The following is a 24,941-nucleotide window of genomic DNA, read 5'->3' as shown; positions in this document are numbered from 1 at the left end:
ATCCTGATTTGTCTAAAATCCCTGTATGTTACCAAGATCTGAGAGAAGTTTAAAACAAGACCAAGGCTCTGTCATTACCTCCACATCGCCCTTTTGATTGTGCTATCGATCTGCTACCCGGCGCACCCATTCCTAAGGGACGCCTTTATTCCACATATAAACGTGTGCCTCAGAAATACTTATTTACATTAATCGATGACCAAACCGTTTGAGACCCACTGAGATAACTTAGACTAAAGTGAACTATCTAAACACTGAGAGTCCTTTACTTAACCTGAGCTGAGGTTATCTGAGACTCTCAGTCTGACAGGAGAGAGTTCTCCCTCCACCTTGTTGTTGAAAAATCTCCTTATATCCGTTAGCGTAGCTAGCACGAGATGCTAACCACAACGATCTCCGGTACCGGTGCGCGCTCTCTCGCTAGCTTGCACACACACACACACACACACACACACACACACACACACACACACACACACACACAAATGGCTCGTGCCACACACACACACAGAGCAGAGCTTGAATGAAACACAGAGACCCAGAAGTAGCCTATACTTGTACTGTACTGTAGCATATTATTTTCGAATCAATCCTTTTTCAAATTATAAATTGCACACTTAAAAAAAAAGACATACATTTCTTGGGGGTGCTTAGGGGGTGCTATGGCTATCCTGGGGGGTGCTACAGCCGTCACTGCTAAGATATATGTGTGTATATCTTAGCTTGACAGATGGCACATACTCAAATTTTTACAAGAATCTGATTTTGTGTACGTTTTAAATATTCATTGAAGGAGAGTCTTTCACATTTGAATGTTTATTTATTTAAAACATACATTAGTTGCTATACTGTAGACATGTACATATGTATAATTATATTATTTATTTTTTAAGTGTGGTATAAAGTAAATTTATATAAAGCTATTTGGTTGAGCCAAGTAACCCTGGATGCAAACAGGTTTAGGACAGAGCCTCTGTTTTTAGATGGGGTTTGTGGCCATGATGTAGGCCTGACGTTTAAAATAAATGATAAAATCTTATCTATTAAGATGAATGTTTCATTTAAAAGGTTTTTATTTGTTTAAGGAGGGACCCCAGAGCCAAGGGCAAGCCGAGGAGACCGCCTTTTCCCGCCGCAGGCAGGATCAAACTCTCGGTCCGGCAGCTTTCCCGGTGATGAGCTCCGTGTAACAAATCCCCTAATGTGCGGGGAGCCGCGCCGTGCCCAGGTACCTCCCGTTCTGCCATCTGCACCACGGTGATGCTGCTGTCATCGCGCGCCTCTCCTCCGGTGGTGCCCTCGGCTCCCTCCGCCGCCACACTGCCAATCACACCGTCGGGGGTCGCCAGTCTCATATGAATAACACTGATATCCTCATAAATCCATAACTGAGGCACGAAGTAAAATGGAATATACTAGTTACTGATTTTAATGCCTTCATCGAGCCAATAACTTTTACCAGATTAATACGTGATTTATGGTAGACATTACTTGAAAAACATTTATGATATAATGTTATTTTATGGATATTTCTCACAGTCAGTGGTATACTCATCATCATTCATCCACCTTGTTACATGCAATCTGTGATGTATTCCACTAACCCTTCTGATTTATGGTTCTGTTGATTGGCTGTTGCGTCTGTTGACTCTTTCTCCATGGTAACCATTATTGTTCATTAGCAGACTGGCAGTGTGTGTATTACACTGCTACTAAAGGTATTAACGGCTGATAACAGTACTACAGTATAGAAACAAGTACAGTGGGTCACATATTTATAGTTTTTATATTCCACGGGATGCAAAAATAAGTATTCAAAAAAAATAGTTGAAAATTGACGCTAAAGGGCCCCCACTGCGTTTGATAGTGACGCCAAGGGATCCTGACATAACGTCACTATAGTAGCCTACGAGTTGGGAGTGAGAATGTATTGAATAATGTTTCAACTTTAAGATTTTCCTCATGTGGGACCCCAACCTTAACCTCTTGATGAGCAGATGGGAGATAATGTTAAAATGACAAGTGTGTTGTTATAAGTATGCATGTATATCCTGATCAAACACAACAGACAATTACCTATTAAAGGTGATCTTCAAATGTTTTTCCAACTCTGCTGCAAACTTGTATTTTGAATGAAACATTTTCTTTTGTAGAGTAAAAAGTCAAGTGAATGCATTTGATTGGGTTTGTGGGTTTGACTGCCGGATTAGGAAAATAACTACAAGCTCAGTTTTTCCTGAATCTTAAAATGGTGGAGCATGGTTCAAAGAAGAACCAAATGCATTTTGGAGCAGAATTAAAATAATGGGGTCGATGCATGCATTCATTTCAGTTTTGGAAAAGGCCTTGCAGAAGTCTTTGAGCTATTTTAGTTTATAAGGGAAATTATGCGATTAGTTATAAACATATTTAAGGTGAATTATAATTTAACTTTATTTAAATTCTTAATTGTTAGTGTTCCTCTTTGTTATTTACTTACTTACTGACGCCTTTGTCCAAGGGACAAGGTACATTTGCTTAAAATACGCCAAACCATTGTAAGTGCTGGTGCAAGCTTCAATTGACCTACATATTTTAAAGGCTCTAAGATGTTGTGTGTGTTTTGGGTTTAATGGCCAGGGTGCAGTTGAAACAGGTGTGTTTCAGTCTGCAGAATATGTGTAAACTTTCAGCAGTTTAGTTATTTAATAGTATCCAGTGGGGAGCGTTTTCAGACAGTCAGTCTGGATGGTACATTCCCACACCACCGCAGTCCTTCCACCGTCAGAGGCAAGAGGAAGGAAGTGGTGCGGCTCAAGGATGAGTAAGCCTTCTGTGACTCACGCGCCGCCACTGACCCGTGTGGCAACCTGATAAGCTCACATTATGTCTCAGCGGGCCCTGTGGCATAATACCACGCCAGCATGCCAGCCCAATAGGAGGCCGCCGCATGATGCACGGTGACAGCACAGACCTTTTTTCTAAACCATGGGAAAGAATGTCCATACATGGGCATAGATGGAGAAAAGATGAAAATGTGCCATCCTGCTGAATATGCAAATAAAATGCCAATCTGGGTCAACAAAGTAAATCTTTATACTTTCACGCATGCCACTGCATCTAATGAATATTTCATCAAAGGCATGGATGCTTTTGGCTGAGAACCATCAGTCCTGTTACCAGAGAAGATGAACATTGGGAAAATAAGGAGAAACAAACGGTGGCTCATTCACAAATTGACAAGTCTGATTTTCAACTGCCACAAACAGCGTTAAAAAGTAATGAAGGATCTTTTCTATCACAACAGTGTTTCTAACCATGAAATTATGAATCAGTTATATTTTATATTTTTCGTTGCTAACAGTGAATTACTTTATTGCATATTGTAAGTTAGAGCAAATATAATTACAGCAGCAACTGTGTACTGAGCACAGATGAGCTTTAAAACAAATATATCAAATATAATATTTGCCAACAGAACATTGACCCAAGTGTTGATCAAAGTGGACATCAAAAACACTAGGACTGTTACAAATGCTATGTTAATGGTTGGAAAATGCATGTATGACATGTAGTAATATCTTGTGTCTGTTAAAAGTGCAGAAATCTCTGAGCAGTTTAATCTTCAGTGAGGCAGCATTCTGTAGTTTTGACTTTGGTATCTTCTGGATTGCACTGCAGACACAGCCTCTATCGGCCTGTTGTTCACAGAGAAATGACTTCCCCTTTATATGGCTCTCTGATCACAGCTGTAGGCGTCCCCACCTGCAGGCAGAAAGAAAGGTAAAGTGACCTTTGGGGAAAACTTTATTTCGATCCGGATGCTTCAATTTCAAAGATATATTTGAATTTCAGACCTATTAAAGATGCTTTACACCTAAGCAGCCCCCCTGTTTGCTCAATGTTTCATATCCTGTAGATGCTAACTTTATGAACACAAGTAGCCTACATATAATTAACCCATGCTATTTTTAGAGTGGTTTTTGTGGAGATCTCTGCCTCATTGACTCATTCACTATTGCCTTAAAGGAGAGGTGTCATGGCCATTTCCACTGATCATAATTCCATTGTTGAGGTATACTAAAATAGAAAAATACTGTGCAATTTTCCAAACTCACATTGGTTTCGCATACAGCATCTCTGTAAAGTATGTGTATTCAGCAGTATTCACTTTCTCCACTAAACGGCTCGCTGCAGCTCCCGTACGTGCTTTCGTAAGCAAGTACACGGAAGAATCAAATGGATGATGACATTTCACCAACGAGGCGTTTTGGGGAGGTATTTTCTGTGTTAGAGTTTTACTCGCTACAGGGTGAACTTTTAGGGTTTTGACTCTGCAGACCGTTTACATGCAGAAAAACCTTCATCACACAAGGGGACGGGTAATAACCGGAAAAGCATGACATGTCACCTTTAAAAGTTTGGAGAACTGAAAGTTGAATGGAAAGGATGATGTCACGTTCAATATAATATGACGATACTGCTAGCAAGCAGCTAGCTTAGTTTAGCTGACAAACAACATCACAGCTAGCCTGGCTCTGTTCCAAAGTAAAAAAGAAAGAAAAAACGATATAAAAACATTAACTAGATATAATTTAACACTGATACAATAATTGTTCATACAATTCAACTGTCAATGTTTAGGTTTGTTTGGCATGTTTACACTTGTTCGATAAGTGCTAGATTTGAGCTATTTAATGGATTAATCCATTACTTTAAGTTGGTTAAATATTTTACATTTGTTTTCACCAAATGCAGCTTCCTGTTTAGACTTCTCTGCTGTCTTTCTCACTGCTTTACACAGACTCTTAATTGCAACACAATGTGTTCAAGTTGATTAATTCAATGGTCCAATGATCTAATCCCTGATCTAAAGCAAACATTAACATTTTTATATTGGGTGTGTATCATTTGCAACATTGTCAAGTTATAGGTTTTCGCAGGGTGTTATGTGCCTGATTATTTCCTTGACAGGTGTATACCTGCAAAAAAACGAGGCTTGGTGCTAGGCAGATAGTGAAAAGTGATATTTGAAGTGGTTATTTCACTCAAAACATCTGCCTGCTGCGGCTGTAATTTTGTGAGTTTGCTGGAAAAGCTAAACAATTATCCAAAAGGTGCTAAAATGCCCTGTACAGCCAAGGGGAAATGTAGAGTGAGAGTTCTCTGATGGTTCGTCGTTAAGTTAGCACAGACTTTCACATTTTACTAACTGAAGTGTTGTTTTATCCTTATGAATATTGTGTTACACTTGAGACTTGACTGACCTGGTCCCTTTGCTTGATTCTTTTGTAAACAAACTCAGAGAAGGGTTTCCTGGGGATGAATCTTCCGGTCCCTGGGGACACCTGCAGCTGCCCATCCTCATACACCACCCTGCCTCTGGAGATGGTGAGGACGGCGACGCCGTGGCACTCCATGCCCTCAAAGATGTTGTAGTCTACAGCCTGGTGGTGTGTTTTGGCTGATATCTTTCTACAATCACAAAGATACAAATACATTGTAATGAAACTTATTTTAGAACTTGCATGCTTTCTGAATGCCAGGCTAAAAAGAACAGAAACGTATTGTGTAATGCATTCGGTTATAATCTGAAACTGATTGAATCAGGCCAAGGTACTTATACACAGCATGGAGTTACTGCAGCTCACTTACTTCACAGCAACAAGCCATACAATGTAATATGTATAACTTGGGCTCTTGTGATGCTCTATTTGCTGTAAAGAATGAAGTGGGATGTTGAAGATAGATCAGTTTTGCAAAAGAAAGGTCAGACCCAATCACCCAATAAAATATATAGCAAGGCTGCAAAATATTTTATTGGAAGAAATTATAAAAATGATTTAAATTATTAATCTAAAAGCACTCAATGTGAATGTATATGGCATATTTTAATCAACTACATTTGATATCTCACAAGAAATGTCTAATAGCTATATTTACAAGTTATTTTTGCACATAGAGATTTCTCATAAAAGACATATAATTAGCTTTAGAGATGCATTGTTAGAAAATAAACTGTGACGCAATCTAAATCCAGTAAGGTAGTTCAGAAGGCTCCACCTTGACAAACTAATATCCTGCAATTACAGCCAGGGCTGCCCCAGGCCAACTTGTGGCCCCACGCAAAGGTGTTTCATGAGGCCCACCTTACAGTATGTGTCGCGCGAGCGTTGATGGGGGGGAGGGGGGAGCACGCTCGTGAACTGATAGTTCGCCGGAGCCTCGCAGCGGGGTAACTGCAGAGCACCGAATTGTGGCGCATTTACGCATTAGATGAATTGCGCCACACAAGCGCATAACATGAAGCCCCCTCCGTAAGATGAGGCCCCACGCAGTCTGCGTGATCTGCGTGTAGGGAAAGAAAGAGCCATAAACATAACACTTTCATATTACAAATTTAGAAAATGTGTGTATCTGTGTGCCATCTGGTGCTAGGCAGGTAGCAGCATACAGTCTGATTTAAGAGCTATTCCGCTGTGAACAGCTGCCGGCTGAAAACAAAGCCAAGAGTGTTTTAGAGTGAACTACAACTATAACATTACTATACCCAAAACAAATAGCTGAAAGACACAAAAACACTCTCTTGAGCTGCCAAATTAGTTGATATTTATCTGTCTTTATCACTATGAGCAACCCGTCTTATGAAACATTATTTTTGACTTATAATATCGGCTGAGTTTGAACTTAAAATATACTGTAATAACTCACATCATTTCCAAAACATATGCCATATACATTAACACAGCTGAAATGATAAACAAATAAAATATAATCTCAAAATGTCCTCAAAGACCAAACAACCTGCAGTTTATGTACTTATGACATAATGCAAATGATCTGACCACAATTGCAAAATTACATGTATACTGTATATTTAACATATCCAGAATTATCCATATCTGTATGTATGTAAAAACCTGTAAATGTTCACTACAATTTTTTATTATTGTTTTTATACTTGTGTGAAATGATATCTGTCCTGTGTTTCAACCTTAATGCAGTTGCTGCAAAGACATCTTATATTATCTTATCTGATCTCAGTGAGGTACTGCTTGAGCTTTAATATAACCTTAATTTATAAAGGTACAAAACCTACCTATAGTACTTTCAACACTGCATGCACTTGGTAACAGTAGTACAAGTATGCACCTTCTTATTAGGGTGGTTGAAGGGCTTTAAGGAAAATGTGGAAAAACACTCTAAGAGGGAGAGCCAATTACAGCCCTTCATATTAAAATAATCAAACGCTTTGCACAGCGAAGATTGATGATGTCTAACAAATAAATCATATCTGAGTGAAAAGACTGCATCAGCAGCGAAATAACTGACTCAGCCACTTCAAGATAGCCTGCTTTCCCCCCATTCACATTTCCTGTTGATGTGTAAAGCCAGAAACCTTGCCTAGTGTGCACTGACAAAAACAAGATGTGTCCTCATTATTCCAGCATGCCCAATTACGAGACACAAGGCAATTGAGTGAACTTCCTAGGCGTTTCTGGTTATGCAACTGTGCGTGGCCCGTGGTCCCGGATGTTATGGAGCGACACTTGTGCTGAGGGGCGATTAATTACGTTAAGTTTCACAGATGAATTCACGACTGCAGCAATGAAACATGAGGCGCTCTCATGCTTGAAACGCAGTATAACATCGGCAGACATGCATACGGGTAAACACAGAACACACAAACAAACAGAGGGACAGACAGGGAACATCAGAACTAAAACAAATAGATTTTGAAACACTTTTCCAATGTTACCGGTGAATTAATTGACAGGAAACTAAACAGAATTAAATGTGTTCTTTTCAGTTGCTTCCCTGAGGGGCTCAGTCAGCCCAGATTCTGCAGCAAACAGAGCAGTGCATTCTGGGTTACATAAGACTTAATGTGCTACAATCTACTGGAACGCATACTGTCCTCAGTTCCATATACGGGACTTTGTTAGAATAATAGCAAAAACACAATCACATGATTCATGTTTATATAAAGCCTCATGATATTGTGAGCTGGTTCCTGAAAATAGCCTTAATGCTACTATGAAAATTGGTTTAACTCCCACATGAAATATTCGTCATCTTTAAGATCCTCAACATCACCCATCTGCATCATCCCACTGATGCTGAGCTCCGCTTCCTAAAAATAATGACCTAAAATGGTAACGAATGTAACATTTCTCTTTACTGACTGATGACTCTGATTCATATGTAAATAGTGTTATGCTTTCATTTGCAGCTGAGGATATGTGATGACATGCCCTGCCGTCTGGATAGAGCATGATTAGCTTACGCTACGGCAGGTTACTGTGTTGAGGTGGCACAAGATGAAAGATACATCACTTTGCTTTTAGTGCCTGTGCATAAAGCATGCATGCTATACAGTACCGCTAAACTTTAGAAATGGTGTCATTTTTTTATTTAAACACTTTCAAGTATTCTGCAGCGCCGCTGCAGCAGCGGTGTTTAAAGTATTTAAAGGGGCCATATTATGCTCATTTTCAGCTTCATATTTGTATTTAGTGCCTCTACTGTGACATGTTTTCATCCTTTAATGTTCAAAAAGGTCTTTGTTTTTAGCCTATCACGCTCAATGCGCACGCCTGTAGAAGTGCGAGTGTAACATAGTGATGTCATTGTGAATGCTCTGTTTGCATAGTGATGTAACTCTGTCATTAAGGATGTTAGCCTTTGCAGACCATATACAGGAAAGGGAAAAACCCCAAAAGAGAGATGTGTTCAGAATGTGCATCAGGGCATGTGGAAATGTACACACACAGTGTTTTCTTTTCCTTTTCCATTTGAAAAGCTTACTCCCACACTGCTGATTAACTGGAGTCGGCCCCTCACCTCTTCATCTTAGGGTTCCAAATAACCACGTCAGCATCCGAGTTCTTGGCGATACGGCCTTTCTGCGGGTAGAAGTTGAAGATTTTTGCTGCGTTGCTGCTGGTGACAGCTACAAATCGATTCTCGTCCATTTTGCCGCTGTGCTGATGGAGGAAACGCACACAGGAGCCGCTTTGAGAAAGGGGGCCACAGCATATGACAACAAAATACAGAATTAGCAGGCAAAAGGTTAGTGCTTAACTGCAGCAGCAAACAACTAATTTCTGCCAAAATATCATCTCATTTGTGATTTGTAAGCACTGCGGAGTGTTGTTAATCTTCACAGTGGCCTTGGGGCAGCCGGGCTGAAACACTGTCTTTTGAGAAAATGCAGAGCCTGCTTTCTGCAGCGATCTGCAGCTCTCAGAGTTTATTACCCGGTCTGTTTCTACCGTGGAAAACTCATACTATACATATATTTCACTCCTATTAAAATATAAATAGAGCAATACTGAATACAAATAATTAGTGTCAATATTAAAAGAGTAAGCGTTCTTAACATAAAAATGTATATTCATGGTCCACTAGGAATTCAAAAATGTACAAGACCCCTGCCCACTGTTGTGTCAGCATATCAAGGGCCCCATGGAATGACATACTTTTGAAAACGATACCTCTCGAGCTTCCCTATTTCATGCATAGCAGCTGTTGATGGCACGTCATGGCGCTCACACCTCTGCTGTTTAAGAGGTAAGAGTCAGTGCTGAGTCAGGTCATTATGACATACCACTCCCTTCTCCCAGATGACAGACATCCGGTCCTCCACCCCGTTCACTCCGTTTGGGATCTTGGTGAAGTCGTCCTTGCCCAGAGCCTTCTGGCACACAGAGAAGGTGCAGTTGTCCGTCCCCGTCACAGTGAGATCATCACTAGCATCATTTGAAGGATAAATACAGGTTTGGGTGAATGAAAGAATAGAAACTGAACTTAATGAATACATATACAACACTAAATTGCTCAAACACACAATAATCTTTAGAGGATATCATTGATGGTTACACTTTCAGCTCCACCTACTTGGCCAGCAGGTCCATGAGGTACCCTGGGGTGCTGGGGTCAGGTCTGAGGGGGGGCCCCATGACGAAGCCTGCAGCATGGCCCCAGTCTTTGTGCCAGCAGTGAGTACCGTCAGTGCCCAGTCCAGCTGCGATGGGCTCCCCGAACACCACGCGCCCTGCAGAAAGAAAACACAGTTTATTTATTTTAATGTTTACAACCTGGAAGATATGGCCAAAAAACATATTGAGGGAACTTCGGGTTAGGGTTAGATATCATTGTTTAATGTTTATACATGTAAGCTTCTTTTTTTTAGCATGACAAAAAGAAAACTCGTGAAGACTCTGAATACTTTAACTTTTGGTAATCAGAAAAAAAGAGACAAACACAATAATAAAAATAACATACAAGTATTGAAGGTTCCATTACCACTTTGTCTTAAATGCATTATCAACATACATATAATACACAATATAATGTTATAATCTGTCCTTTGCTGTATCATTCTAAATATAAACACTAATGCACATTCATAAAACTTGAAAAAATGATAATAATGCTGATAAAATGTTGTTGTTGTTGCAAGTTCCATTGTGTTATAACTCTATAACTGTAATAGGTTATAATTATTATAATAATATAATTGTTTTATATTATAATGGACTAAAATACCTGTAGTAATACATTTGAATGTGAAATAAGTTCCTGTACCTTCTAATTTGTTGCTTTAGGTGAGGTAAAAATGTCCTTTACAAAATGTTTGCATAGATTTAATGTAATCTTTTCACTTTACCTCAAGAAAACAATTAACACTTGTGACTAATAATAACATTATAATGCATCAAAAATATTCTATTCATCATAATTAAAACGAGAATAATAATAACACACTATGATCCATCACAGTAACCAGCATACATGAACAATTATGATCTCTTTCATTATGAGGATGTCTATACGCATCATAGTAACACTTGTTATGTTTTTTTAATGAAATATTAAATACATAGAATTGTAACATTAAAAATGATTATGGTTATGGCTGTGTCGGGCCTCCTCTCCACCCTCCTCCACCAGCAGGGGGCAGCAGCCCACACTCACCCTCTCTGCGGGCGTTGGACACCACCTTGGCGGCAGACTTGCTCATCACGTGCACCACGTACAGCGGGCAGTTGACAGCGTGGGCGATGGTGATGGCTCTCTGGGTGGCCTCGGCCTCCACCTCCTCCGGCCGACACAGCTCGTGGCCCTCTGGCCCCGTGATGCCCAGAGACAGCATCTTCTTAGCACCCTGCAGAGGCCCAGCGGGGGGACAACAACAACAAAAAGACAGCATAAAGGTTAGAGGAGAGGGGGGAGAACAACAGCAGTGTGTGTCCACGCAGAGAGGGGACATAATATTGAACATTTTATTTAGTTTTTTTGCATAAAGTGGTGTCCCTTCACACACTTGGTGGAAGTGCAAATTAGGGATAAGACAATAAAGCAATAACTTCAGGGAATATTTCACGTTTTAAATGGTATGTGCTACGAATAGACTAATATATTGTTTGACAAAAAGTTATTCACATTCACCTGTGATTCGGAACAAATCACTGGTGTAGAGAATATCAAAGTCCATTGTATTGAATTTGTTTTTTTTTACAGCTGACCAGGGCATCTAGATGCTTTTCAAGCCATGTAGGCCTAATGAGGGCCCAAAGGACCCCAAATGTAACATGTTGGGTTAGCAAAAAATGCCAATACTCCTTAATACATATCCTAGTGACAGCATTAGTCAGCAAGAGGGCATAGTGTTATACTCAGGAGGACCACTGCATTCAGAGACAGTTTTTTCACACATGGAACAGTCTGCCAACATTTAATAAAGACTATGACACATATTGTTAATTTATAGTTATTTTAAAAACCTAAAATCATGGTAAATAATAGACAACCAAATGTAGGAAAACTTAATCAATAACATTCTTTGTTTTAGGATTTGTTTTATGTTGCTGATCATATTTATTCACATTATTTGATGTGTTCTCATTTGATGTTCCTGTTTGACTGTAATGTGTCTTTCCTGTCATGACACTTATATTGCAGAATTAGCCATGACTTTTAAACTGGCAAATTAACAGAAATATCTTTTAATGAGCACTGTTCCTTTCATTTTAAACTGCATGATCCCCACCACAAGAGACCCCTGTTTCACTTATTTGACCTCTGCTGCCTCCTAGTGGTGAATTGTTGTCATGACATTTATTTTCAAACATGGCCAATTATTGTTGATTAAAAAACTGAATTCTGAGAAATAATTGGCCATTTAGTTTTGTAGAAAGTAGGCCCTGGGGCCAGCACATTTAATTACACTGTATTATTTTTGGATATGACATAATAAACTTAAAATGAAAGGGAAAATGCTAAGGTCTTCAGGTGACTTCAGGTTTTGTGCAGTGGACACGGCTACAGAGCAAAAGCTGCTTTTGGAATTTCACCACATTGCTCTCCATAATTAATGTGTCTAGTCGCATTGCTGACACACACAGTGTCAATGGACCTTGAACCATCTGTAACATGCAGGGAAACACTGATACAACATGTCCTTTATTCACAATTTAAACATTTTAAAATGCAATATTTGCACATCTATAACTATATATTTTTTTATATAAATGTATCTGCCACGTCTACTATTCTATTACACTGCAGGATACTTTATTAGGACATGTCCAGCTTCCTTTATGGTTAAACCATTGTGTCCACATATAGGCTTAGACATTAACCTTATAGAACGTGATGAAAAGCACAGTAGCATGCATGCTAGCCATGTGCGATTAGGACTCTTTCTGTACAGATGCAAGCATTATTGTTCCTCTTTCATACTAAGGAGAATGACACATATTTTTTGTTGTTAAAGGTGGGGTATGTCATTTTGGAGAAACCAGCTCAAGTGCGCTAGAATTTGAAAATACACTACAAAAAAATCTGCCTCTTCCTTACAGAGCCCCTCCTCCAACACACACGAACGCGCACATGACCAATGAGGGCACGAGATAAGTTTGTGCACAGATGGAAGGCTGACAATCAGGGAGGCCATCCAGTTATTTTCGCCGGGCCGGCTCAGATGATTGGTGGTGCTTTTTACAGTGCTACGGCTTCCACAGATGACATTTTTTTAATGTATTTATTGTCAAAGCATTTAAGATATTCATTGCTATCGGGATGTTAAGAGCATTCCTTGGAATATAACAAAAAGTGTTTCTGAAATAAATGACATACCCCACCTTTAAATTCTGGATTTTTGCTTTATCATATTGCTTTAGATTAGAAAGGAAAGAACACGGTCACTGATATTCTTCAGCCGAAAGTCAGGGGTTAAATACTGAAAGCCACATACATTCTAGCACATATGTGTATAAACAAATATTGCAGCTCTTCAGTTTAAGCAACCTCTTCCTCACCATAAGTTTCCACTAATTCACTCTTGATAATAAACTGAGTTTCACTTGATCTTATACTAACCTCTGCGATCAGGTCTCCATTTTCAGCGTGCACCTGAGCTATAGCTCCTATCTCCTTACACTGGGAGAAGGCCGCGTACAGCTCAGAGTCGTCCAGCATGAACACGTCCTTATAGGCCATGAACATCTTAAAGGAGTTCACTCCCTTCTCTTTGGTCACCGTCTGCATCTCTTTTTTCACCTGGAATAAAAAGATTTTGGACAGACAGAGGAATAGCTATGAGGATCCTTGATGCTTATATACAGTACCACTCAGTACGGAAGCCCATTTCTGCCACATTTGATGAAAAAAAGTAACTTAAAGAGAAAAAGAAAATGTTTTCAAATGATGACTTAGTCTATCAAAATGATACATAACTATCTAAAAAAACTGACACAGTAACTCAAAACAATAACAACATTTCTTTATATACTTACTTCATTATTTCAAGGTAAGTAAGTAAATATTTCTTTTAACTAATTTCTTAAGAAAATGTCTCTATGTTGCCAACGTAGGTAATTATTCTAAGATACTTAGTCACTATTTACAGATTTTAAATCACTATTTAGCAATATGTATTTATTATTTCCATAAACTGGTTATTATTAAAGAAAATCTTTCATTATTTGTATATTTTTTGATATTCTAACTAATTATTTCCGTCATTCTTCATTATTTTTGAACTACTTTTTTTTTTTAAAGTTTTCTTATTATAATAACTTACACAATCTTTACATTTTACTGGATTTATTTTGTATTTCTTTGTATTTAACAACAATGATGTGCTCCATCACCTGGTCACTCCACCATGTGACGGCGACATGCAGCGAGTAGTCGCAGCAGACTTTGGGATCAGCAGTCTTCCTCCAGCAGTCATATGCCTCCAGGAGAGACTTTCCCCTTTGGGGGATCACAAAGTCCATGATCATGGTGGTCCCTCCTGCCAGAGCGGCCTGGGGAAACACACATTACCACAGAGGTGAGCTAAACATTAACATATAGCCCTGAGACACACACACACACACACTGTCTGTGTGCAGGGTGATCTGGCAGTGCACTGATACATTTCAAGTCTGGCCTTGCTAGTCTGGCTAGTGTATATTTTAAGGCTCACTTGTATGGCAGCATGTTAATGACAACATAATATACACATATTAATTATGCTACATTTAGATTATATAGCGCTTTTTCCAGGTTAAAGCAATATGTTTGTTTCTTTGTTATAAATATACAATAGATTTCCAAACCTTTCAGATTATGTTTGTGCAGCCTGTTATTCTTTAAATGTGAGATAAATCAAGTTTAAAATATAATTCTGGTAGCAACCTTAACAATAAAACACCAGACTGCACATCAAATGCTAACAATTTAATAAAGATACCAATACTGCAAATGAAGTCTAAGAGAGCAATGGTAAAAGTTGTGTGTGTACCATTAATAGCAAATTGTTACAATGCTAATTCTAAGATATCCAAGTTCATTGTACAATTATTTTTAAAACAATGTTGAAAGTCTGATATTGAAGCATGCTATGGTGGAAAGTACTTATGCACATTAAAGGTGGGGTAGGTCATTTTGGACAAACCAGCTCGAGTGCGCTAGAATTAGAAAATACACAGCCTGAAAAAATCTGCCACTTCCTTACAGAGCCCCTCCTCCAACACACACGAACGCGCACATGACCAATGAGGGCAGGAGATAAGTTTGTGCACAGATGGAAGGCTGACAATCAGGTAGGCCATCCAGTTACTTTAGCCGGGCCGGCTAAAATGATTGGTCGTGCTTTTTACAGCGCTACGGCTTCCACAGATTAATTTGTTTATGTATTTATTGTCAAAGAATTTAATATATTCATTGCTATCGGAATGTTAAGAGCATTCCATGGAATATAACAAAAAGTGTTTCTGAAATAAATTACAAACCCCACCTTTAATTAAGAGTTACTTTATAGTTCAATTATTCAATTCAATAAGATTACCAGGGTTACACATTTGAATTATTATTATACTATTTAAGTATGTGAACATAAAAAAGTATTGAAAGAGCGGATTACCTCAACAAATTGTAATATATATTGTAAACAAATACAGCGTAAATTCCACATGCGTAAAATGCACATTGGTAGTATTGCACAACCGTTTTTATAACTATTTGAACACTTTATTATTATGTAATTTTCAGATTCAGATTAATAATACAAATATTCATAACACATACAATATCATGTCATATTACACTTTATTAATCCCTGGGGATACAAAGGCAACCTCAGTGTTTCCATTTTATGGAGCTGTATACTTCAACTTTATTTTGATAGTCATAGTTGTACTTTTTACACCACTGCATTTAATAACAAACTATAATCAATACTTCAATTATTGTGTATGCTATTATTACAAATTAAACTACCCAATAGCATATAAAGTAATACAATTGGCTCTATTTTGTCAAATGCAACATTAAAGTGATGTTATATTTATACATCTTTATACAGTCATTTTTTGACCGCGCGCATATTTTGATGTGTACTATCAACCAGAGGTGGGAGAAGTACTCAGATCTTATATTTGAGTAAAAGTAGAAGTACCAGAGTGTACGAATACTCTGTAACAAAAAAAAGTCCTGCATTCAAAATGTGACTCAAGTCAAAGTACATTAGTATTGGCATCTAAATATACTTAAAGTAACGACAGTAAAAGTAGTCATTGTGCAGATTGGTCCCTTTTAGAATAATATATATGATATGTTTTATAATGATTGATCATTAAAGTGTTCTCAAAGCTGGTAAAGGTGCAGCTAGTTTGAATGACTTTGTATACTGCAGGGTAGCTTGTGAATTTACTCCAGGTGGAACTCAAGTCTGAATGATCACATCATTCATCCACATCTGTAAAGTAACTAAAGGGATTAAATACATGTAGTGGAGTAAAAGTACATGATTTAACTCTGAACTGTGGTGGAGTAGAAGTACAAAGTAGCAAACATTTGAAATACATTCAAATCAAAATGTTACTTAAGTACAGTACTTGAGTAAATGTAATTGCATAAATATCTGAGCAGCCTTCTTCTACCACTGCTGGTAGTTTGAACTGATATGCATGGATGCATTAATATGAAAGAATAAAAAGAATCCAAGTATTGTCTACAGCAGGGGTCTCAAACTCAAGGCCCGGGGGCCAAATCCGGCCCGTGACTTCATTTTCTGTGGCCCCACAAGAGCTTGCAAAGAATATAATATGTTTATTATACAGTTACATGATGATTTAAAGTGGACCTATCATGCTATATTTGAATTATATATTGTAGGGCCATACCTATATAAAACATGTCTGTGAAGTTTTTTTTCAAAATACCAAACAGATCATGCATTTTAGCCATGCCTCATTTCGCTCTACCAAACAGATCATGCATTTTAGCCATGCCTCATTTCGCTCTATCAGATCCGTTGCAGCCCCGTTTTTAGAGATTTGGGTATGGAGGAAAATAGAGAGGGGTGTGTTTTCTGACACTTGGTGAGTTCCCTGACACACCGGGGACACATATTCATGTATAAAAAACGTACAAAAGTGCATTTTGCATGATAGGTCCCTATTTAATGAAGCACGTTGCCCATAAACTACATGTCCCACAATGCATCTCAAATTAGACTTTTTTCTCAGAATTTGACTCTTTTTTTAAATGTTATTTTTTTTTAAAAACGTCTCTTCCTTATTTTTTAAATGTCACTTCCTTTTTTTGATTTTGACTTTTTTTTCCCAGCTTTTCTTTTGAAATCATTTTGTGACATTCTCACTGAAGAGACTTGCAATTATTTGCCCCAGACTTCTGCTTTCAGACGTAGTTAATTATGAAGTTATTACCCTATCTGATAATAATCCAATGCAGAGGCAATAATGTAATATAATACATTATTTTATATATATATTTATATATAAGTTACAACCGGCCCTTTGAGTGCAGCCATAATGCTGATGGGGCCCGCGATTAAATTGAGTTTGACACCCCTGGTCTACAGTGTCTTAATGTGAAGGCTAGTCTAACTTCTGTTATCATTCTGTGTCTCTTGGTCTAACTTGACGCCTCCGAACCTCCTCTCCTTCTCCGCCTGACTCATTGTGAACCACTCACCTTGGTTCCGATGTAGAAGTCGTCCACAGCCTTGGTGCCCATGAACTCCAGCTCCATGTGGGTGTGGGTGTCGATGCCGCCCGGGATCACCAGCTTCCCAGTGGCATCGATGACTCTCACCCCCCCGGGGATCTGGAGGTTCAGCCCAACTTCCACTATTTTCCCATTCTCTATGTAGACATCGCTGATCACGGAGCAGTCTTCGTTCACGACTTTCCCCCCTTTGATCAAGATCCCGCTGGGCTCTGCCATCCCTTTAAAACCGAGAGACTTTTTTGATTCAAATGTTAAAGTGTGTGCAAACTGAACAGAAGTGCAGCTCTGCCGTGTGTGCAGTGAGTGCTCAGACACTCCAAAGTTCATGTGAGACAGGGATGTCCACAGATCTCCATTCGTGATTACTGGACTCTTGCCAGGTAAACACCACCGTCTGCCAAACACCGCCCTGTTCCATGGGAGTGGGATTGTTTTGAATCCGCCCTCTTGTTAATATTTCACAGACCCTAGTCTGAATCCAGTGATCATTGATGGAGAAAACAAACCGGTTCTGAAGTTAAGTAACCTACCATCCACATGTGTTAAATAAGGCCAGATTGAGCAAATCATTAGCAGTTGTCCTGCACTGACCTCGTGTTAAATCGACAAGGAAAGTGCAGATATATTCACTTCAAGCAAGTTATACCATATTGAGTGCTGGTGAATTAGTTAAAAGGCCTACATTAAAGAACTAAAGACTATTACACACCTGAGCTGATATTCCATTTACGTGTTTATAGACTCTTCTTGCAATATTTCTATTTTAATTGTATTTACTTGCACATCTTAAAACATTCTCTTGCACTCATTTATTTCTATTCTGTTATTTCTTGCACTTTTTTCTTTTTTCAATAATTGAATTGCCAAGATACAATTGAAACCGATGCGTTTTCAGTTTGCATGCGGTAGATAGGCAGAGTTTCTGCTGTCCTGATAACAATGGGGAGCTCATTGGACCATTTAGGAGCCAGGATAGCAAACAGGCGTGTTTTTGAGGGGTGCCTGGGTCCCACTCGCAGTGAGGGAGTAGCAAGCCGATTGGCTGACGCCGAGCAAAGAGCACATGCTGGACTGTATGGTTTAACCAAGGCCTGGATGTAGGAAAGGGCTGATCCACTCACAGCTCTACAGGATGGTACCAGTGTCTTGAAGCGGATTCTGCCAGCCACTGGCAATCAAATTCAATCGCATTTTATTTACTTGGCCCGATAGCAAACACTTGTCTCAGGGGCCTTTAATGTGTGTACAGCACAACTCCTCCTGTCCTAGATCCCTGCAGCGTACAAAGAATCCCCACAATTAATGGAGGAAACATTTTTAGAAACGGATCCCTTTTCCCAGGACAGTGGTGGGTGTCTTGTGTGTGTGATTGTGATTGCCTGTGCAGTGCTTGGATCTCTTTCTGACGTTGGGAATTGATTAATGCCATTCTTTTCACATCAGGAGGCTCCCCAAGGTTGGCCTTCAACAGTGCTTCTTCTGGTTCTGGTTAGGACAGTGGTCCACTCTTCACTGCGTCTGTGAGAGAGGTGCCAACAGAAGAGGTAAATACTGACCCCACGTAACATCACTACATGAGCAGTGTACTGTAGTGTATACTAGGAGGAAGCAGCAACATAATTTATTGAATCAGTGTGTTAGATTTGAATGTAACCAACATATTGAGCCATTGCATGGTTAGCAATTGAGATGAATTCACTTTTTACCTTTAGCCATACTTTATGGGTCCATACTTTTATTCATAGTCTCTTAAATTGTCTTCCAGTGGATAACTTGTTTTCTCTACTGGCTTCCTTAAAGTTATTTCATGCCTTGCAGAGATACCTGAACCTTGAAAAAGACCCCAACCCCCCCCCCCCACAGACTGTTTGGGCTTATTTGTCTCCAGCTATAGTCATAGTTCAGCAAACATGGAAAGAATGGAAATCAAGTTAAATAAACCTTCTATCACTCTTAAGTCCTTTTACAGCTGACATTCTTGCATTAAAACATCACATTATGATATGCTGTTCTATATTTGTAATTATTCTATGGTCTTCTGCTTGGGGAGAATCTTGGTCATCATTCAGAAACCTGTGACCAGTTCAATGCCACAATCTAAACACTGCAGAGGCATGGAAGCTGACTGGTCAAAAAAGTAATTGTATATTTGTGAACTGTTTATATTCACTATTCAAAAAAAAATCCCCAAATTCAGCAGGCTTCTGATAACGCTGTGATATCCCCGGAGCATGCAACTGCCTCTCTTTCATGAAGAGTAGTTAGCCACTGGGAGAGATTAGCATTTTCCTGCAGTGGATTGGTTGTCGGCAGCGCATCAGTCCAGAGAACTTTTCTCATCCATTAGTGTATTACGAAAACAAGACACATTGGAGAGACAAAGATGCGTGCGCTTCCGAGATAAGCACACGCACAAGGCTTAGGAACACCTAACCTTCACAGTTGCAATAAACAATAACATGTGACTTAAGAGGATTTACATAAGATGAGAGGAGTAATCAGAGCGAGTGAAAAACCAATGAGGCAGCAATGGCATCTCCTCAAAAGTCTCTGTGCTGCTGAATGAGGAAAGTTGCCATTCCGCTGGATTTAGAGTAAGGCTGTTGTTATCTTTGTATTTTCTCTACCGGCACTACAAACCGACACAGATGTCAGTTTCTTTCCCGACTGCATTCAAATTCAGTGAGCGCAGCTCCGAGTGTTGACAAGGTAAAACTCTGGCATTAGAAGGGCAAAGCATGCACACAAAGTGACATAAGATAATGCTCAGGCAGATTATCAGCGTGCTGTGCTCAGGCAGAAAGAGGCTTGTTTACTGCGTTTGTGCTAAACTTCACACATCACACTGCAGCTACAGTAAGTGTGTGTTAGAGATACAACACATCTCAAAAGGAGGAAAGATTAGAAATCCCTAGTTTTGTAATTTCTATTGCTGTTTTAATTGTTTGCTTTTGGTAAACCAGAGGAGGGCTTTCTAGGAAATGAAATAATGCTTTGTTTCTCTTTTTTCATCTCTTATCTAATTAGATTTTCTTTAAATCTAATTCAGTCAGACAACTCACGTGTTTCTTAATATGTTTATTAGAAGCAGCATATAGTTTGAGTTTGAGGTCTAGGCTCGGGCCTCATCACTCCACAGATTTACAAAGAACATTGAGTGATGATTAGATAACTATCCTCCGAGCCTACAGGTGGAAGCTGGGGTGGACCTGGGGTGGTGGGGGGGCAGGCAAGCAGCAGGAACATGAACGCAGCAATAGCAAGTGAACACAGCAGTGCAGCAGCAGCATAGCGAGGCAGGAAGACCTGGCAGCTTAAATAGAGCGGCATGTTTAGGAGAATGTGTTTGGTTGGTTGTAAGAGGGACGAGGTGCGTCACGTGTGAATGTATCATTGGTGCTCGAGTTGACTGCCTGAACTAGCTCGCAGGCTTCGCCCCATTCTCGGCAGATTTGCTTGTCTCTTATTTTCTTACTTACTCTAAGAACACATTTCAGGTAGCTGTTACAGTATTTACTTGTTCCATCTGCAACTTCATACTTCTACTCCACTAACATATCAGAGGTAAATACTGTTCATTTAACTCCAAAACATGTTTGCCTTCTTTAGTTACTTTACAAATGACATATTACATATGTCTCCATATAAGGTGATTTTATGTGAATACTTCTCATGAATGGAGTGTTTTTATGTGCAGTATTAGTTCAAATGAGCCTGACCTTAAACATCCACAGCAGTGACATGCAAAATGCAGATCAATGTTGTCCCCCACACCCCCTCCAACACCCCCACCTTAAGCTGTAGTCCAGCATCCACACCTGGCACAGTTCTTTGGGGGTTCGCCATCCCACCAGCCCACAGGGCTAAACATGTGAATGTGATACGGCGGTTTCTGAACAATTAGCAGTAGTTAATGTTTGCATAATAGTATATTTACATACATGTCATTTTGTTGTATTAGTCACAATGCATCAATTTTACTTTATATAGACAGGGACTATTTTATCCTTTTTAATTATTTAAAAAAATTGAGGATAAACACTCTCTTGTCTCAGTGCTCTTGTTGATTGATCAAATCAATGGGGTTCAACAACTAAATATAGGGCAGCAAAAATATTTGTATTGAAAATGTTTTGAGATGTTTCAAGAGAATATTATTTGTTGAACCTTACATTTTTTTGGCTACATCCTTTTTTTCAGCATCTTCACTTTGAAGTGATCCAAAACTATATTTTTGGAATCCAATGGATTGTGTTATTTAAAAAATGGCCATATAGTTTATTAGTTTTCATGAAGTTACTGATATCAAAATAATCCGACCCATCCTGTACTTAGACAGTGTGTTTCTGTGTGCATTAGAATACATACAACCACCTCCATTTGTTTTGCTGCATCACTTTTAATTCATACAGTCTTTCTCCAGTGTTATGTATTACTCACTACACTTACACTAACTGCATATGGCTACCAATTAGACTTGCATCCCATTTGACCTGCCAGTGCATTCATGTAATTATATCTCTATTTTAATGTATTTTGTTCCCTTTTTTTATATCTGTATAGCCTACCCATTTACCATTTAAGAAACATCCTCCTGTATCTTTTAGTAAAGCAGTACATCCTGTCTGAGCCACTGGTTCTGGTTCTGGTCCTGATTCTGATGGTGAATATTCATGCACACAAACGAGTGGCTCAGGATTGCATTACCACTAATTGCAGCCCAGATGGCAGTGTTCTCCTCAGGTTGAAATGGAAATGTGACGTGCAGTTCTGACTGCTGAGGGATTCTATTGCTCAACACAATAACCGGTATGTCATATGTTGGTGCAGAAAAACAAAGCCCATAATGCGACATTGGTGTACTCCTATAGGGTGATACACTACAAACAAAGGTGGGCAAATTAAAATAACTTGTTTGTTTTATCTAAAGTTATTGTAAATGGTTTCAGAGAGAGAATAGATTGTTGTTTTAAATGTTGAAATAGTAGATGCATTGAGTGTCATGTATTGCATTGATTGAATGACATATTTAGTGGTATTTTCCAGCCTTAAATTAGTCAAATAAATATCCATGTAATAAGGCTTCATGCGACACTAAGTGATGTAAGATTTCCTGACACTCTGCCTATACGAGGACACTGGGAAGTCTACTTCAAAACATTTGTCAGTCACATTGTTGCAGCTCAAGCATCACAAGGTAGCTGTTAAGCAGACTCTAAAAATGTTAAGCTTCCAACAATGGGAGGCAGAAAATGTGAAGGGAAACAATTAAATTACGCCTTGCATGAAGTTTGCTTTTCATTTTGTGAGGCAAATTTAGTGCCATGGTTAATCATTATGCTGTTGAACACGATTTGCAAAAATATTCAAGAGCTTTATGTGCCTCAGTGCCCCTTCTGTATTGAAAAATAATGGGCCTCTATCCAATTAAAAACTGCATTAAATCTCTAAAGTATTACATGCACTTTACTGGTATCTCTCTGATTAGGCTTTTCTGCATGTGCAGATGCTGACAGCACACCGAGAAAAGGGAGCTCTGACTGACTGCTCCCTTTTCAAATCTCGCACAGGAGTTCAGGATTTTGAAGGATACAGAAGGTAAATGCTTGTATTTGTGCTTAATAATGAAATATGTTCTCATCAAAATCTGAAATCTGGGAGAGATCTCTGATTGAGAGATGTCCTTTTGACCAAACACAAGACTTACAGTAAGAATCAGAGAAACTCCTAATTATTACATTTTCCATTAGTTCAACTGTATTGTTTTATGATTCCGTGTCAGGTATTCGTAGGTCTTTCCAACAAAAATACAGTTGCTGATTGTGGTGACATATAATAAGAATTTTTTTGTATTCATAACAGCCCTTGTGTTTTGATTGTAGCATTGATAGGCAGTGATGCATTGTTCTGCAACAGAGGCGCCAGTCCAACATGTGAATGGATGATTTATGTGACCATCTGTTTTGTTTTGATCATAATTTGATTACCTCCCGTTTGGGTGACGACTTTCCACGTCAGGACCCATTTTGCTACACACACTGTACACGCGCACCCCCACTCACATGTGCATGAACACAAATGCGCAACACAACTTTGGAATAATTGAGCTCCCTCTCCATCACTGCCTCACACATTCACACCCCTCAATTCTTTTTTAAAAACTGACCAAATTATGATTACTAAGTAACTGGCAGGATAGTTGGACGAGCGCCTCACTCTCCCCCACTATCTATTTGTGTTAATTAAAAGATTTGCAACTACATGTGTCTGCAGATAATCAAAATGTCTTCTGCAGCAGCACTCCCAGATGCATCGGCACTCCAGAGCTCATTTGCTCGCTGCGATCTCATGTTTGTTTAGAATTAATCAATCTAACCACAATTGAGTTAATTAATTAGTGTTTTAATGCTACTCTTTATAATTGCAGTCAGATGAGTCTGCAGACAAAGCAATCACATGAATGCAAATACAACAGATAATTTTTATCCAAACTTCCTCAGCAGCAGCAGGGGAGATGTCTTACTGTACCGAGAAGCGTCGGCAGGCAGTAGATGGCACCATTGAGCAGAGTTTCTATTCGCTGTCCTCTTGTCACTTCCTGGATATTGTTCAATTAGCTGTCCTATACTGAACACATATGCATTGAGGGATATATGACACGAGGGTCCCTGTGATACCCACACTTGTAGTCTTTAAAGTGTTGCAGCAACAAAATGAAAGGTCACTGCTTCCAAGTGCTACATGCTGTTAAAATGTGCATCAACTGAAACGTTGATTTTAATTAAATGTATTATGTCAACAGATTTCACCTAACTGTATCAGGTTAGTTGAAAGCAATTTAAATAAAAATGATTAGGTTCATCTTAATGTGATTAACCTGATACAGTTATGTGAGATTTTTTGACATAAAACACTTAATTAAAGTCAACCTTTTTCAGTGTAGGAAATCAAAGGGAACACTCTGTGTTTCTCCATGATTAAGAAGAGGTATCAACAGCATGACCTTAGAGGCTTCTTGTACTAAATGTCAGGGGCCATGTTCTGTTCAGGAACATTTTCCACAAAGGCCACACTGTGTTTCAAGAGTCCTTAAGCCGTTCTCATTGTGAAATAATGAACAGCTCACACCTGCACATCAGGTCAGTGTAAGAGTACATCATGCATACTCTCTATTTCCTGTTTGGGAATTCTGCACAAAACAATTCCCTAAGAGAGTAAAAGTTTTGTTGCATTGTTACTCCTGGAAACTTTTCATCATTCAAATTGTATTCAGAGCATCTTCCTCATCATTATCATCCCCATCATCACCATCATTAACCGCAGCTCGTTTGGAATCGCGATGCTTTGTAGAGTACATTTTTGTTTACCCAGTTCCTGGTGTTTTTCAGGAATATATGCGTGTATCATTTCGGCAGCCTCTCAGCAAGAGCCAT

At 39.0% G+C, this 24,941-nt stretch overlaps 1 protein-coding gene across 1 annotated transcript; it reads right to left on the bottom strand.

Moving 5' to 3' along the window:
- Positions 1–3,059: 3,059 nt before the first annotated feature.
- dpys (dihydropyrimidinase) lies at positions 3,060–17,837 on the bottom strand. The gene is made up of 9 exons (XM_010796435.1): positions 17,473–17,837; positions 14,139–14,297; positions 13,366–13,545; positions 10,960–11,149; positions 9,880–10,036; positions 9,590–9,731; positions 8,824–8,966; positions 5,247–5,454; positions 3,060–3,744 (listed from the first exon to the last, which is right to left on the bottom strand). Exons 1-9 carry the CDS (start codon positions 17,833–17,835, stop codon positions 3,685–3,687), a joined length of 1,602 nt encoding a protein of 533 aa, XP_010794737.1. The 5' UTR covers positions 17,836–17,837; the 3' UTR covers positions 3,060–3,684.
- Positions 17,838–24,941: the final 7,104 nt, after the last annotated feature.

The sequence above is a fragment of the Notothenia coriiceps genome, unplaced genomic scaffold (genome assembly GCF_000735185.1).
Source record: "Notothenia coriiceps isolate Sejong01 unplaced genomic scaffold, NC01 NC01_scaffold00037250, whole genome shotgun sequence".
NCBI lineage: Eukaryota > Metazoa > Chordata > Actinopteri > Perciformes > Nototheniidae > Notothenia > Notothenia coriiceps.
This window is presented reverse-complemented; position numbering and strand designations above follow the sequence as displayed.

Coding starts and splice junctions, on each gene's coding strand:
- dpys (XM_010796435.1), bottom strand. CDS start 17,835: ATGAACTTTGGAGTGTCTGAGCACTCACTGCACACACGGCAGAGCTGC. Junction 10,037..10,959: donor GTCCAACGCCCGCAGAGAGG/GTGAGTGTGGGC, acceptor TTCTTTCTGCAG/GGCGCGTGGTGTTCGGGGAG. Junction 9,732..9,879: donor CTCATGGACCTGCTGGCCAA/GTAGGTGGAGCT, acceptor AAATGATGCTAG/TGATGATCTCACTGTGACGG.